Source organism: Mastacembelus armatus, chromosome 15 (genome assembly GCF_900324485.2).
Source record: "Mastacembelus armatus chromosome 15, fMasArm1.2, whole genome shotgun sequence".
In the NCBI taxonomy this organism is placed as follows: Eukaryota; Metazoa; Chordata; class Actinopteri; order Synbranchiformes; family Mastacembelidae; genus Mastacembelus; species Mastacembelus armatus.
In genome coordinates this window covers 8,391,196-8,408,704 of record NC_046647.1, presented here as the reverse complement: position 1 = coordinate 8,408,704, position 17,509 = coordinate 8,391,196, and the positions used below count along the sequence as shown (strand labels likewise).

The following is a 17,509-nucleotide window of genomic DNA, read 5'->3' as shown; positions in this document are numbered from 1 at the left end:
TTTTTTTTTTTTTTTTTTTTTTTACTGTGGCACCAGTTTTAGTGTTATTATCTTATCACACCACCTGATCTCATTGTTCCATTTAGCATCTGTGGATGTGTTAGTAATGGGTCACTCTGTAAAAAAAAAAAAAAAAAATCCTCCATCAGCCGAATATATTTCACTGTGACCTTTAGGAAAAACCTGAAAAAAAAAAAAAACTCTGACTCAACTGGTGGTGATGAAGATAAAAATTTCTGGAGACAGAAAGAGATTTGTCATATTAGAAGACATGACATTTTCTTGGCTGTTGTTTGGATTCACATCACTGGACCAAAGTATCCATTTTGTCCTTTTGTGTGAGGAACAAAATGACAGCGCTTACAAAGATCTGCTGCTGCCACTAAGCACAAGCACAGTCAGTCACTGAGGCCTGAGGAGGATGTTAAACAGGTTTCCTTATTTGGGAATCATTTATCCATCTGTAGTGTTGCCCCTTGGCTGTGTATTCTATCCTATATGGATAGAATCCTATATGGCGAAAGCACCATAAGCACCGTTTGCAGTTGTCAAACTGTTCATAACTACACACAGGATTTATTTCATTGTTCATCCTTTTGCTCAAAATAAGCAGCATGAAATATATCAGTCACGCTAAAGATGAATGACATTACAAAGGCACCACTCACTGGACTAGAGCAGGTTAAAAATCATTGTCCATTTTCCTTTCTTACCCAGGTTAATTAAGGGACATTTGCTGAATTTTAATTAAAAAGTGAAATATACTTATTTGGTCCAATAAGTTAAATCATTTCAAGAAACGAAAACATTTACAGCCAATAAAAGAGCAGGAAAGCCTTTATCTCGTACACAATACTTTATCAAAGAATCACATATAAAAACACACTTCTTTCAAGGGAAAGCTTTAACTATTGTTTTCGCTCTTTACGTTGCTCCCTCTGAGTTTATCACATGAAAACCATCCACTACTACGAACATTCGAGCAACAGAAATACACACCACAGCACACAGACCCTTAGGTTTAACATTAGAATACACACAATTAAAAAATATATCCTCTAATCTTGCAGTAGTAGCATTTTTTTTTTTTTTTGTATACTTAGAAAAAATACACACAACTGAGAAATGCTTTCACAAAGTCACGTGTGATACTGTAGTTTTGCACCATGACAGCTTTGGATACAGCACTGCTCTGTCGTTGCTGAGCGTCTGCAGTGTCCTGTGTGCCATAAAGCATCAGTGGAGTTCATGGTCTCCTTCTTGTTCATATGAGCGTTCACATGCCCTAAAAGGTTGTGGAACATTGTGCCCTGCCAACGTCCTGAGGCTCATAAAAATTCATGTTGACTTTTCCAGGATCCACCTCACTATTCTGTCATGTGTGTTCACAGGTCGTCACCTCGGGGAGGGGCGTCTGGTCCTGCATGACCACTTGAGGAGGGGTGGGGGCAGGGCGAGCGTGGGCCACAGAGTTTTTCTGGAGCTCGACCCCAAAGGCAGGAGGAGCATTCTGCAACTGTCTCCTGTACTGCACAAAGCTGCAGGTCTTTAGGATGATAGCCAAGATGTTCTTTCCTATCAGGATCCCAGACACCCTGGCGTCCCTGTACAGAATCATGTTCCCCCCTCGGATGAAGAGTGTGATGATGTTGATGGTCACCAGGCTGAGGATGGGGTACAGGAGCATCTTGTGGGGCACTATGTTGATGCCCTGCATGCTGATCTCGCTCAAGGACACGCAGGGCAGGACGAGCAGTAGGATGTAGCAGTAGAAGAACATCAGGCCCTCCGCCCACAGAGGGAGTCCCTTCTTTTGAGGCTCCCACAGGTTGGCTTGGATGTCCAATATGTCCAGCAAGTCCACCACCACCCAGAAGAGACGGTTACGGATCTCCTCACGCTTCTTGAAGGCGCGTACATACTCCATATGGTCAATAGCAACCAGCACCACAAACAACACTGGAATGCAGATGGACAGCAACAGTGTGAGTGTCTTCCTTGCGAGAGCATCCAGGCTCTTCCTGTCCGCCTTGTAGTTTTGATACACAAAGTAGACCTTGATCTCCAGCACAAAAATGTAAAGGAACCAGAGGATCATGGCATAGCCTCGCTTAGCTGTGCGCACCTCAGCACCCACCCACACTGCTACGTAACGCAAGACGATTAGGAAACAGATGTCTCCCACCATCACCATGATGCAGATGCCAATCTTTCGTGGCCCGTGGTTCTGCTCCACCAGGTAGGCATCAATCAGTGCCATGCTGCTCATGATGAGGATGGTGGACAGGCACACGTGGGGCTTGTTTGTTGGGGGTGGGGGCACCATCCTTGCCTGGGAGAGAGGAGGAGGAGGAGGAGGAGGAGGAGGAGAGTTGTCGAAGAGGGAGTGCAGAGGGTCCTCAGTTTGTCCAGTGAGGAGGCAGATCAGATAGTGCTGCTAGACAGCGGTGTTCTCCTCCACTGCTTCTGCCTTGGCCAGAATCCAGGATGCATTAATAGGATTCACACAGATCACTTTAATCAATCTCCACTTGTGCCCAAGCCACCTGCCAGATAGACAGCACCCCTCATTTAGTAAATTATGTTCACTGGTCAAATGGTTCACCTGTGTAAAAACTGAATAAATCTCCCCAATAGTCATTCATTAAACACCATCAGCGAGTTACATTTTCTGTTATTAAAGAAGAAAAAAGCTGCTGCAATATGCTCTTATTACAGATTCACTCCCAACACCCTTGTTTTCATATAGCTTAAACCTTAAGAGATAAAAATCAAGCTGAAAACTCACTTGTGTCCCTCTTTGTACTTTATCCTAATCACTGGCAGTGAGAAATCATCCATGAGTCTGCGCTGGGAGATCACAAAGCCCATCTGTAATCCACAGAAGAAGAAAGGAGAAAACACACGAGATCCTTGCCTTCTCTGACAGACGTAAATCCACCAGTCCTGGATTGATTTCTTTTTTCTTTTTTTCCTTTTTTCAAGCAAAAGAGAAATCCCAAAATATTGCTGTGATAATCCACTTACAGCTCAAACTGAATCAGGAGGAGGCATCTTAATGGTCACAGAGGCTGCTTTTAAGCTCAGCAACTAAGAATAGAAGTTATTTTGTGTTGTGCTTACAGGGTTTAAATCCCCGACTCCAAAAACAAAAAAGAAATAAGTGGTAAAGTTAGTGGAAAAATCTCTGCAGTAAGTCTTCGATTAAAAGAAAATTTCCCCCCCAGAAGTTTTCCTCTCCATCATCTACCATACATGGAAATCAAATCAAACATTTTACACTGAGTTTCCTGTTGTTTTCCAGCTTATAAGTTTGAGTGTGGAGGCAGGGTTGTCTTTTAAATGTAGTGTGTGTCTGACTGTCCATCCCCTCTCAGCTGTGTGCATGTGTGCATCTTTGTGTCCCTGTGTGTGTCTGTGCAGGTTTCAGCCGTCTTCACGCTTCGTTGTCGATATAAAATGCTGCCCCCCTGGCGAGATCCTGGCTGCTGCGCCGTTTTCTGTCTCCTGCTCAAGCAGCTTTTGCCAGGGACACTAAGATCAACAGCGCCAGTGGATTCCCCTGTCTCCACTCAGCACGCTCTGCCAGCACCGCCAGCGCAGTGATACTCCAATGTCGTCTGCCTCAGTGCACTTCTCAGCTCTCTGTGCAAAGTCAGCGAGATGATCCTCTGGTGGGTTCAAACACACTCCTGGGATTTTTTTTTCCTCTTTCTCTGTCGCTCGCAGCTACCCTCCTCTACCCTCTTCCTCTTCTGTGCAAGTAAAGGCACTTGCTGTGTGGAGGTGACGCTCAGTAGACCACAGCTGCAGAGAGAGGGAGAGAGAAAAGAGGTAGAGAGAGAGAGAGAGAGAGAGCACTTTTCCAGGGGGTGGAGAAAGGCAGGGAGGGTGGGAAGGAAGGCGAGCCAGCCTTTTGCAGCTTAGCTGAATGCACAACTTCTCTCTCACCCTTTTTTTTTTGTTTTGTTTTTTTTATTTCATATCTGTCTCTTCTTTATACATTGTGTCTTGTGCTGATATCCTGATATCCTGTTTTCTCAGGATGTTTTTAATGTTTTTAGCTCCCAGAAAAATCCCTGGTTTCCTTCCTCTTTGAGAAGTCCATTAAGGTGCTATGCATTTTCATCTCTCCGTCGGTTGGAGGTGCGAGGATGAAAAGTGATCTGGAAAGGAGGAAAAAATAAGGAGTGTGTGTGGGGGGGGGGGGCAGTGGAGAGGAGATGCTCTCCAGTATGAGATGTAGAAAGCCAGCTTCCCAGCAGGCTGTGTGTCTGCAGTCTGGGGAGACATAGGGGGAAAAGGGAGGGAGGCAGAGAGGGGTGAGGCGTGCAGTGGCTCCTCCTGACAGAGAGCCTTTCTATTGATCTACTGACAGAGCAGTGAATCAGGAGGCTGAGACAGGGCCAGAGACCAAGAGAGAAGAGGGTAAGAGGAGATGGGGAAGCACACGTGGGGAGAGCGAATTGAAAGAGGAAAAAAGATGAGGAGTGACGTGATGAGAGGAGGGAAAAAAATGACAGCAGCAGATGTGCAGGTGGGACTAAATGCCGATGGAACATTTTTATCCTGAGATGTAATCATACCTGGGCTGGGAGTTAATGCTTATGCAAAAATTTAAAAAGGTAGGAAAAGGTTTGCTTCTCATGCAGTATGCTAACACCGCTAGGTCTGTTTATCCAGCTGGGCCAATTAGCGATAATCTGTCCTCAGAGGAACCAAACTGCTTTCATTACTACAGTATGAAGCCATTTACTGCTTCCTTCATGAATGGCAGTCATTGAAGAGTCAAAAGTGTTGGTTTTTCAATGCAGTTTAGCTGCACTTTTCAACCAACTGGGTAATGACAACTAAACAGAACGGCAATCAGTTGTGCAGATTTTTACAGTCCTGAATGAATGTGGTTACAGATCGACCAGCTGTGGATCAGCTGACAGCTGCCATCATGTCTATTGGTGACATCTATGATGCTTTTTTCATGAAGGCATGTGGGGGTTTCACATTTGACAAAATGAATTTCTTTCAAAATGCTCCTTTCTTACTGTCTACTTCCTCTGGATTTACCAACCATATATGACAAGTGAAGTGATGACCAATATCCTCCTTTGCAAACTGTAAAGTTGGTGATCTTTCCACAAAATTTTGACAGTATTTATAAAACTGTCACACAGGTGTTTAAATGATCCTGCATCAAATTTAGCACACTGTCAGAGAAGGTGGCCTGGTGGTTGGAAACCTCACTGTCTAATGAAAGGTCACAGGTCTGATCCTCACGGCGGGCAGAGCACCGATAAACAGCCATGTGTCCTTGAGACGCTAAGCTGCTACCTGCCCAGAGTCACTCTGGGTAACGGCATCAGCTGAACGATTGAATTTTAAACGTAAATGAGTGGATGGCCTGTCTGTTCCACAAGATAACGTCCCTGTAATCCTAGCAGTCTTTCCCCTTAAAATCAGTTTAAGAGATTAATACATCTCTATCATCCACTTCGTAATTCCGGCAACATCTCATCTAGTGATCTATAATTTATATCCTCATTTACATGGCTTTAGTGATATGTAAAGGAGTCTGAGACAGTCCTAACCTCTTCATTCAAAAGGGCATTTAACCTGGGTTTGCCTTCATATCACATATACCGAATATCTCCATTTATACATACTCTGCATTTCCCCATTTTGTCTTCCTTCACTCTGTTTATAATTCATGAGTACAAAGGAAATCACATTATACTCTTAGAGGTATAGGTACTCTGCAGGATGAAGCTGATTTGTGCGCAGGTTCATGTTTTTTTTATATACTCAGTTGATGTCAAAGTTGTCAGTTCAGATTAATGTAATTATGCTGTTACACCAACACGAGGCTCTACGTTTTGATTTATGAAGTTTCAGCCAACAAAAGAACACCCCGGTCCATCTTTCTGCTCTCTCTATTTTGTCCATCAGGCTCTGCCCAGCCTCCTACAGAGGACTGTCCTTGGCTCTTGGAGAGGGACACTGCATCATCACTGTTCCAGATAGCTCCAGATAGGCTAACAACCAACAGATAGCAGACGATAAAATACCAGACACATGCTCTGTAACATAAAGCATCTACAGAAACCAGTCAGAGGACTGGAGGTAAAATGCCATGGAGCAGCTATAATGCAGCTTTCTCAATGCTGGGCTGGAGTTGTTGTAGAAGGGGCTCTGTTTTGAAAAATAAAACAGTCAAATTCATACATTTTCCTTAAAATGCGTAGGGGGAGGGTTGCCTTTATGTAAATATTTGTGCATTCTTTTGTAGAGCATCACTCACTCCAGTTTCAGAAATGTTCCCTTGACAACCAAGTGCAGCAGCTTGAGAAACATGTTTTCTCATCTTGTCAGAAAAGATATCATGGAAGGAATTCACCGCCGCAAAGTTGCACCTTGAACTCAGCTTAAATGACACTTAAAATATGTTTTAGAAACATTGCAGCAGGAGTAACAGGAAAATGCCACAGTAGTAACAAAATTGGGCTTTCAAGTGCAGTTTCTCCTTTCAGCTGATTGCAGTTGCTGGTTCAATCAGGAGTCTTTTCTTCATTTCCCCTTTGTGCCCATTGTTTATGGCACCTCTCTGACCATATCGTTTTCCAATTTTCTTTTTTACTCTCAACAGAAGATCTTTGTGTTTTTTGCGTTTTTCAAATAAATAAATTACCTACAAGGCTTTTATCAAAGTACTGCCTACTATAAATACTGTACTATATTTGATACAACAAAAACAGGTTTTCTTGTGCACCTGTCAAACACAGTACACACTTTGCTAACATAACCAATGTTTATTGCATCCTTGTTCCGCCAGTGTGAGGATTAGATGAGATATTAATGCACACCTTACTGCCGCAGGCACTGGCATAATTAGAAGGGTATGTATCAGTGAATGAATAGGCTGATTTGATTTTCTTTGTGTTTAGACTGCAGATGATTTACTTAAGACTCAAGAGAGATGCATGGTTAATTTCACTCTGCTATATGAAATCCAAATAGAAAAACCTGCCAATTAGAAATTTCCATGAGATTCGTCGTCATGTTTTGACAAGAAATGTAGGTGAAATGTGAATGTGGGTCTTTGTCTCTGCATGGCGTCATTATACAGAGGGATGAGCAAAGAACTGTTTTGGCATCAAAACATTGTGTGTTTAAAATAAAGGGGGGGGGGCATGAAAACATGGATTAATTGCTTGGGTTTGGCAGCTGGCATTTTGTATCAGCAAGTTGTGAAAAGACTGGGGAATTTACATCACCAAAGACATTTTGTACATGAAGCATAACAGTGGAAATAGAACACATAAATCACATTAGCTGTAACCCTGAGTCTGCCATCGATTACCTACAGGAAAACAAATAGGAGCGTTAAGGCTTCCCATCCTTAAACATCCCCATCAGCGTTGTAACCACCTAATGGGACACATGACGTGGATAGGCAAAGCTGCTCCCCATGGAGCTAATAGATCAGAGGTGGGAGTGGAGGGGGGCAGGGGGCCTAACCACCCAATAGACACACTGCAGGAGATGCAGGTCATTTCAGCCTCTGTGGCTAAGGTGTGGAGCTGTCTGTAAGAAAGCAGTTAAAGAGGTGTAATCTGGTGTCATGGCTATATCTGACATCAGCTGAAACCTGAGACAGAAGAAAGTCTACTGCTGAGTTCAACACCCTGGAGACCCATGTAGGTGGGCTGTGCAACAGAGGAAGGGTAGAATGATTGCCACAATCAGGAAATCAGCTGGGAGACATTTTAATATAAATTCAAAAACCCTTACAGCTTAACAAACCTGTTCACTTTACCGCTGCACACACAGCAAAACCAGCATGAAGATTAACTCACAAAACATTTAACACAACCTCTAAAAAAAAAAACATCTAATCTAAAGTTCAAGAGACCTTATATAACAAGGCGGTTATTATGTCTCTTCAAATGGTACCTACAACCACGCACACACAAAAAAAAAGTGTCAGGCCTTATGATCACTGCTCATGATTGCAGATTTATTTTATGTAATCCTCCCCCATTTTGAGGTCAGGTTGGGGGGGGTTACAGCAAGCACTTCATCAACAATCCAGACTCCTCACAATACTTTTTTGTCTGAATCAGTTTCAGACATATAAGATAAGATTTGTAAATAATAATTCCCAACACAGCCTACCAGGCACCATTAGAGTCATTTGATATCAATGATGAACTAGACATTAGAGAATTTATGTCAGGTTTAAAGTTTGCTTGTTTTACAGTTTTTAAAAGCAATTAGGGAACACTTTTCTTAATTACAGATGAAGATAATACTTCCCCGGGTCTTCTGTTTTGTCCATGCAGGACAGTAGGTGCTTTTATCTAGGACAGTACTTAAGTGATTAGTAAAAACTAAATCTGCTGACAGCCGTGAGAGAAGCTCAAGTTTTATCCATCCCTAGTTATGACCTATGGTGCCCTGTAAGCACAATAATCATCCTTAGATAATGTAAACCAGAAATCCCTGTAAATTATTTAAGGTTGATACAACCCTCAGCAACACACAACAGAGTGAGATTTGGAATATTGTTATTACTTCTCCCAGTGGCAGTTCCCTTTATTTCCAGTAAATATGGTGATGATAGTGGCAGAGGACTTTGTGTCACTCTGGGATGCTATGTTTTTGATGAGCTAATTAAGCTGCTCATTCTCCTTTCTTTTAACCTGTCTCCTCTCTGCTCATCCAAAGAATACATTTCAAAGGATTCTGCAGCCTCATAGTGATGCCGAATGACTAAAACAAACTAGATTGTTAGAAACCGAAAATTAAATAGTGGAAGTCATCAGTCAATATTGATGACTGTGACTCTTTCGATGAAAGAGGTTACAGGCTTCCTTTCAGAATTTGTGTGCCCTCATGAATCTTGTTACTGCCTGTGAATGCATCATAGGGGCTGTAGATGGGAAATGACATTTTATTGTTATAAATATAAACAACATATAGTGAAAGCCATGGGGGACGGGCTCTGCTGTGCTCACTGTAAGACACTGATTTGTCTGCCGCCTTATTAGACTTGAAATCATTGATGAATTTTTTGTTTGCACGGTCGGCTCTGTGGTTTCCTCACTCTGATTAATTGAATACAGAGCAACTGTGATGTGCCCATTTACCCATAAAGAATATGCCTGCTCCCTTGAGGTTGCTGGTGTACATAGAAATGCAGCATATTAATTAAACTGTCCACAGTCATAACTATAAGAGAGGATAAAAACTTTCTCAGGCATTTCTTCACTGCCAAGGTCATTTGGAGCTCAATTAATTTTGCACACAGAACTCTTAGCAATTGTTTTCTTTTGTGAGTCGCTGCTTCGTGATGTTTGGGTCAGTTATTTTTGTGCATCAGCTCTGAGGAAATGTACAAAATTTGTGTTGCTAAAAATGCTGAGTTGAAAAGGAAAAAAAAATCAAGTGCTTTTAGGGGTGAGTGTCACAACACTAAATCCATAACACCAGCTTTGTGCAAACACATGAGGAGCACCAGCTTGCATCATTATGTTTTTTGTGATGGCAACTGTGGACAGAACTTTCAGATTACTGGGTTTATTTTCACAGCGGTGAGCTGGCTTGCTCCTCCATCCACATGTAAATTTTCAGTGGCTTCTTTCCCAAATCTCCTCACAGGGGACATGGCTAATTTGTTGGAAGTCGCTCATAAATGGCAGAAGCTACACAGCCTTGTCTCACCTTTCTGCTTGAGGAACATTGTTTAGTTAGCTTAATGAGGCAGGATTGCGTGCCTGTGCTTGTGTTAGTTTGCTGAGAATAGAAACAACGACGTTAAACAAGATGAAATAAACTTTGCAGAGTCCATTGGGGGGAGGCTGTATCTTGCATGCTGCCATTGTTCTCAAAGTATCATTGACTATTATGTGGCAGGTGTAGTCTCCATGTCTGTGAAGTGCATGTACAATAGCAGCTTAGGCCACTCTGGTTGACAGGAGTAAAGATTTTACTGATATCTAAGTGATTTAAATGAACTCAGTTTATTTTGGGGGCAAAACGTGTTAGCAGTGTGTGTTATCCGGTCTCCAGGGCTCTCAGAAAACACAGCTCTTGGTAAAAGCCTGTACTAATGTTGCACCATGACTGACAGTAGCCATTAATCACTCAGTATGTGGAAGATGGGTTTGTTTTATAACCATTATAGCTCTTACCATTGCACATTGTATTCTAAAATCTATGCACAGCAGTAATGAGCGGAGGTAGATGAGGAAGATTATCAAGGTCGTAAATCAACTTTGACTGATTGGAGATACAGAAATCTGTAGACCATCAAGGTTATCAAGCTTTATTGATTACAGTTCTTCATTGGAAACAGCTAGAAGTGAATGGAAGACGAATCTGCTGTTTACTGTGGAGCTGGGGACCCAACAGGTTTGATTAATTGGATATGTAGAAGATACATGGCTATAATGACCCACCAGTCATTGGCAGGAAGCACAGTTTTGCTAACCTTGCCCTCGCTCTTTTTTACAGGTGCTGTTCCTGTCAAGCCCTGCAGTTTACACTGATAATGATGTAGTTATGTTTAAAACAATGGGCCCTGGATTTTAGACAGAAGCTGATAAAAACAGTTTTCTCATTAATAGGCAGCGACAATCAATTTTATTTCCTGAACTGGCAACCTTCGCCGGTGGATTTTATCAGCTGTAGCTAGCTCATTAATTAAATGAAATTTGCCACAAGATCTGGTGATAAATGTCCTCAGTGTTTCCAGGTTACTCATTTTAAAAGAAGAACCCTGTAAAAACAGGTTTCTCACTGACAGTTCATGCAGTAGACGTGAATAAACAGCACTGGGCCTGTATCTTATCCTTTATGTACAGTATGTAAATGTAATGTTTAACTGTTGGACTTTTGCCTTTGCTTTTATTTATTAATGCACCCATACAAACTAATGTACTGCAGTTAGTTGGCCTTTTAAATGTTTGTAGTTTAATTCATTGCTTTAGGTTTTTCTCCTGTTTTTTTTTTTGGTTTTGGAAAAAAAGACACCGCCCTCGTAGAGTAGACCTGTGCTGGTTATCAACATCAACTGACCAGTGAAACAATGTTTTCAAATTAGTAAGTAGGCTGGTAACTAGGGCACAAATGCAACAATGAGGAGATAATATATCACTATGCAAAATAGTGTAGAAATATTTTTGCTTTCATGTGCTTTTTTGGCTCAAGAATAAAATGTGCTCGCTGGCTTTTAGTGTAGCACCATCCTCCATCCTTAAGGAGGAGAAGATGCAAGATGGTGGGTGAAGGAGGGAGGGGGCAGAGAGATTGGGAGCGCTTTGAAATTCCAATGGGCAGGGAGATTTGGTTCCAAAGCAGAGTAGTCAGTGAGTTTCCAGAAAGTCAGAAATGTGTGTTGTGTAATTCCAGTGAGGGAGGAAGGAGGCAGGAAGGGACTAAGGGAAAAGGAGTTTGTTCCAAAATGGATTAGAGGCTGGGGAGTGAGGTTTGAAACCATCAGCTGCATTCCATCAGGTTTTAGCAGCTATTCAGGAATGAGGAGTTTAGGATGTTGATCGGTAGTTTCTGAGAACATCAGTTATATATGGGTTATATTATGGTCAACTGATATAAGAAATAAGAAATGTATCTTTGAAGGCCAGCTGCATTCAAGGAATGCTTTTACTTAGAGTCTATTCCAGCCAGTAGAAAAGCATCACAATGAGATACAGCAAATACAAGCTCTGTGCCAATTGAGTTTCAGAAGAAAATCATTTAATTTGGCAATGAGGTTCTCATGGAGCATGAACCACTTTCATGTGGCACTTTCAACAGAACATTCCAAAAATGTGCCACTGCTATTCAAAACAATGTATTTGGGTCAGTCAGTACTTGCAGTCCTGTGAGAGGCAGAGAGACACCACCAAAAGGCACAGTCACTTATGAGGCACTCGTAAATATAACCTGTGTGGTGTCTGGCTCCGGTGCAGCACCAGCACATATTTAAATGAATTGAAAATGAGACGAACGCTGAGCCAATGCGGCAGTTTTGACCAGCCATCACAATCTCCATTGTCTTGTGCCAGATGCATTTGGAGCTGGCTTGATAAGGCGTAACTAGATAGACATAGATGGAGCAAAAGAAAAGGACTAGTTGGACTGAGAGATAGTTTAGCAGATACAACCTGTTTTAAGGAGGTGTGTTTAAACTACATAAAGAGACTGACAAGAGATTTAGATTTTAGTCTAATTTCAATGGAAAAAAAATAAAGCTTCATGAGATATCTTCAGTGTCTATCACATGTAGTACTTCACCCAGAAAGAGAGGTGTTCATGTTTGTCTTCAATCCAAGTGTCCCCAGGTCACTTTTACCTGCACTTACGCTATGTAGAGGTTTGTTTGTTGCATCAAATGGTCTGAAGGGAGTGATCCTGATCCTCCCACCCCACGCCGCAGACGGCGGCTCTTTGTCTGGCTGGACTCCCCAGCTTTCACATATTGCTTTCAGTGACTGAGTTGTTGGAAAAAGTCAGCATTAAAAACCTTCTTCCCTGCCATCATCCTGGCTGTTAGACAGAGAGCAAAGAGAGGTGTGTGTTTACTACACAAGCAGACAGGGAGAGCACTGGATAGATTTATTCAGAGCTTTTGTCTCTCTGTGCAGAGGGAAGCTTTGAGATGTATGCCTTATATTGAAGTGAGTGCCTCACTTGTGTGTTAGCCTTACAATCAGGAGCGAGGGATTTCCAGATATTTCATAAAATATGTGCAGTTTGACATCAATTTTAGCACTTATTTTAAGAATTACAGAGTCAGCTCTGTGTGTTAGTAGCCACTTCAATTACTCTGGCACTCATGTCATGTGAGCATAATCTGTAGAATGAGGGAGGAGCAGTAAAGTGAGTCAGAAACTGGGGAGAGGACTCCTCGTTATGCATGATCTATAATGGTCCCACCTCCGCTCTGAAGAACTTAGCTTGCCAAGTGTAAGTGTGCTTTATGCATACCTAAATCACACGACCTCAAAGTGACTTTTAGCACTTTCTCACCACCTTCTAATTCGCTAACTGACTGAACCGATGCCATTAAAACAGGTGTATGTAATCTAATGTCATTCAATTTCACATGATTAATCCACACACAGATTGTGACTCTACTCACACCTTTTGATATCACAGTTTTTATGTAATGGAGCCTGGTGTTGGTTGTGCTGCTTTTCAGTAGGGTGCTAGAAATTAAAATCAGCTCTATCAGAATTTTTTTTTAAAACACACTCATGAAACTATTCTCGTCGACAGCCTTCCCAGAATTGCAGTTATGTCCCTTCTACCACCAATGATTTTCCGTCACATTCTTTAGGATGCTGTTCAGTGCTCATAGAAGGCCAGTGTTAGAAAGAAATGAGGTGATCAAATGTTTTCAGCAAATACAGTAGATATGCATAGATGGAAAAGCAAAAAAGCAGTTTTCAGCTTTTCAGAACCAAAAGTGGATTGCAATGATGGTTAGTCTTGAGATGGGGCAGCACACACAGCTCTCTATACAATGTTGACTGAAAAAGACTACATTTGATTGGCTGGAGGGCATGGATCCTTTTGCACTGCCAGATCTAATACCACATATAACGTCGTAGCTGAAAATCATACATCACATATCATAGTTTTGACAATTGACTTCTCTACCGTCTTTCAACAAATTCCTATAAAGACAAGTATTGGCCTTAATTCTGATCAGAGATAATTATATGGAATGGAAAAAATAACACACGATCATTGACACAAGTCAAGCTGGTCAAATTAAAATTGACACAAAATTCAACTTGATGCAGATGCTATTAAGAAAGGTGTGTTTGGCAACACAGGTTTTTCTCGCTCAACATGAACAATGGTGCTGTTCTTGATATGTCCCAGCTTTTGAATGCACACAGAGCTTTGTCAAGGACCTGTGCTTTTCCCTATAAAAAATAATCTGGCATCAGTGCATTAACCATAAGTACTGTGCAGTAACTGTTAAGTTGTAAAAATACACACCTGGAAGCTCCTTATCTTTATCAGCACTTGTCTCTGTATTTTCTGTTTTTATTGTTGTTCTGGTCTCTTTTATGTATGTACTGTTATGACAAAGCAGGTTGACAAATTCCTTGTATGTGAAAACATACTATGCAATGAAGACTATTCTATTTTATTCTATTCTATTCTATACTCTATAGAGACAAATTGTGTGCTTTCTTACTAATAATATCAGTCTTTACACTAATCCTAATACCAGTGCTCAGTGATGACAAGGAAAAAATGACAAGACGTATTTGAATGACAGTAATTATGCAGCATTTATGTGAGTGGCCTGTCAAAATTCACTGTCTTCCAAGACTAGAAACACAGAGTCAGATTAAGGCCAGACAACTCTGAGCAGATGGGGGTGAAAATTGACTGAGTTCACTGGCAATAAATGTAAGGAGGTAAGTAGTTCATGGGAGTACGTCCAATTTTGCAACATGCACATCTAAAGCATCCCTCCTCACCACACTGGCAGCAAATAATGGAAGATTACTTATTTTGATTAACACTGCATAGATTATTGTTCAATGTGACCTACTGAGTAGATTCTGCACTTAAGAAATATGAGATAAAAAAGAATTTACCGCATGACTCATGCATAAGTAATTAGCTGAAAACATAAAGTACAAACATCAGCAATACGTCTTATTTAAGGGTAGTTTATCAAGTAGTCGTTCAGATCAGCATGACCTAAATGCATATTGATGGTTCTAACTCTGAGTGGTTAGCACTGTTGTCTCAAAGCAAGAAGGTTGTGGGTTCGCAACCCGGCCTTTCTGTGTGGAGTTTGCATGTTCTCCCTGTGCTTGTGTGGGTTTTCTCCAGGTACTCTGGTTTCCTCCCACAGTCCAAAAACATGTATGTCAGGTTGATTGGTGACTCTAAATTGCCCATAGGAGTGAGTGTGAGTGTGTGAGGTTGTTTGTCTCTATGTGGCCCTGTGATGCACTGGTGACCTGTCCACGGTGGACCCCTGCCTTTCACCCAAAGAGAGCTGGGATAGACTCCAGCAGATCCCTGTGACCCTGGTTAAGGAATAAGTGGGTATAGATGATGGATGGATAGATGGATGGATGGATGGATGGATGGATAGATGGATGGATGGATGGATGGATAGATGGATGGATGGATGGATGGATGGATGGATGGATGGATGGATGGATGGATGGATAGATGGATAGATGGATGGATGGATGGATGGATAGATGGATGGATGGATGGATGGATGGATGGATGGATAGATGGACAGATGGATGGATGGATGGATGGTTCTAACACAAAAATGACAAGTTGCATTAAAAAGGTGACAAAACGATAAATAAAAAATGAAACGATGGGGAAGGGAAGAGTGCTCTGACATTTCAAAAACCGAGTTTCCAGAAACTCTAACATGGGGGTCACAGAGGGCAGAGTGGGCGACCTTCTCCTAGAGTCCCCACAGTCTGAGCCTCTTTAACTCCATCTCTGTTTTTAGCAAACGTCAGCCGCTGTGGAATCAATTTCTTCACTGTCGGTACAGCTCCATCTACATTTTTCAATTCATTTATACCCATTACAAGGAAACAGCCAGAGGCAGAAGCAATCTAAGCACCTGTAATGTAAAGCCTTCAAAATCATTTCTTGTCACACAATCTTGGTTTGGAATTGTTGTCATTGGCAATCAGCAGAAATTTAAGATTGTTGTGGTCACAAATAAACATGGTAGTTGCTGGTTGTGAATAATAAATCTGTTATTTATCCAAATATAAAATCTTTCATTTTGAAAGGTGCAATACTTTGAGATGATTTATTCTTTCTCTAAGATTAGTTATATTTTAAAAAAAATTGTAATAAGTTTACTATTTCTTGGATGTGTAACTTAAAAATGGTGTGGGTGATGTAAGCATCATTCTATGGAGGCTGAGATAAAGGCTCATTGTGATGCAGGTCATGATGATAGTGCTATTAAAATTCCTCTTTGGAAGAGTAAGCACTGGTAGGGCCTGACAAATGACGGGAGCAGAAAAGTTGACATTTGCAAAACAAATGGCAAATGTGCAGCATGTTTTCACTGTGGATGGAAAGGAAAGACAGTCTGAGCATTATGCTCAAATTCCCATGGAGTTCCTGTCAAAAGTCCTTTTGAGAGATAAAAGCAGTTGATAAAGTGATCTTATCTTTGATCCAGGTCTGCACCATCTAAGACTGCTTAATATAAAGCTGCTAAAACAAGCCTCTGGTAAGATGTAAGGAAAAATCTGCAGCACATTAATTGACTTGTTTACTTGCTTGTCCTTAAAGATTTGGCTCAAAGACTTTTATGTTTTCAGGTTGAATGTATGAAGTTGATGAAGCAATGAGATGTGTCTCTTTGAGAACATATCAGAGACACAGTCACAAGTGGAAAGCGAGATCAGGTAACTTATGAAGATGAAAATCCCACAATCTTCCTCTTAGAAACAAAATGCTGAATACATGTGCACTAAGACCCACCACTTGTCAGTACACTGAGGTTTTGCTGCTACAGTCTGTTCTTTACCCCCCAGCTTATGGTGGCTGTAGTTGACTTTAGTGTTGAACAATTTACATTTGCAATTATCCTTGGTTTAAATTTTTTTTCATCATGTTAAATCAATGTATGGCACCTTAAAATTTTTATACTTTTTCTTCGTCCTCAACACCCTTCACCTAAAACCTTTAAATAGGCTCGTGAGAGTTATTTTTAAAAACTCATACTTAAGCTATTTCCCAGTAAAGGCAAGCAAATCTGCAGGTGCTTTGGAGAAAATGAAACCACCTGCATGCCTCATGTAGCTTTGACTGCAACAATTTCTCCCTTGGCTACAGTTCTGTTGAAAGTGTAAAACGTGTGTCTTTCCCCAAGCTTCACTGTTGTCTGAGATTCCTTTTTCCTTCCAGCCAAAAGCCAACAGCTCCACCGGATAATAACCTGGACCGGCTATTCAGACACTGCTAGGGGAGCTGATAATGGCTACTGTCATGGTCTGTCAGCAAGAGCAGGTAATGCCTGTGTGTCACCTTATTGTGATACTGGTCAGTCGGGGCTGCAGTCATTCCAGGCCACGGCAGATGGGCTGCAAGCACTGAAACCGAAATGACCGGGCTTTTTTCTTCATACTGAGAAAAGTAATTACCAAACATTTCTGTAGTTTAACACACCTGCACCACAGACGTAAATATTTGCACAGATCTTTGAAAATTTGTTAAATTGGAAAAATGGTGTCTATGCATTTTGATTTTTAAAGGGTCTGTAAGAGTTTGGCACAGACGAGGCCAGCTGACACATGACACTCTACTCAAATATTTGTAGTTCTGCTCTGTTACACCTTGAGCTACATTTCCTAAATCTCTTTTTGATTTTCTCCTTTTTTCTTGTTTTTGTGCAGCTTTTTGTTAGACCCTATTTGTGAATTTGTCTTTAACCCACACACCAGATCCAAACTCCTCTACATGAAAAGACTGGTCTTTCTTCTTT

The 17,509-nt window shown here is 41.4% G+C and overlaps 1 protein-coding gene across 1 annotated transcript; it reads right to left on the bottom strand.

The window, feature by feature from the left end:
* Positions 1-1,375: 1,375 nt before the first annotated feature.
* Positions 1,376-2,326, bottom strand: LOC113131998 (transmembrane protein 121). The gene has a single exon (XM_026309795.1). It carries the CDS (start codon positions 2,324-2,326, stop codon positions 1,376-1,378), a length of 951 nt encoding a protein of 316 aa, XP_026165580.1.
* Between the last annotated feature and the right edge of the window lie 15,183 nt (positions 2,327-17,509).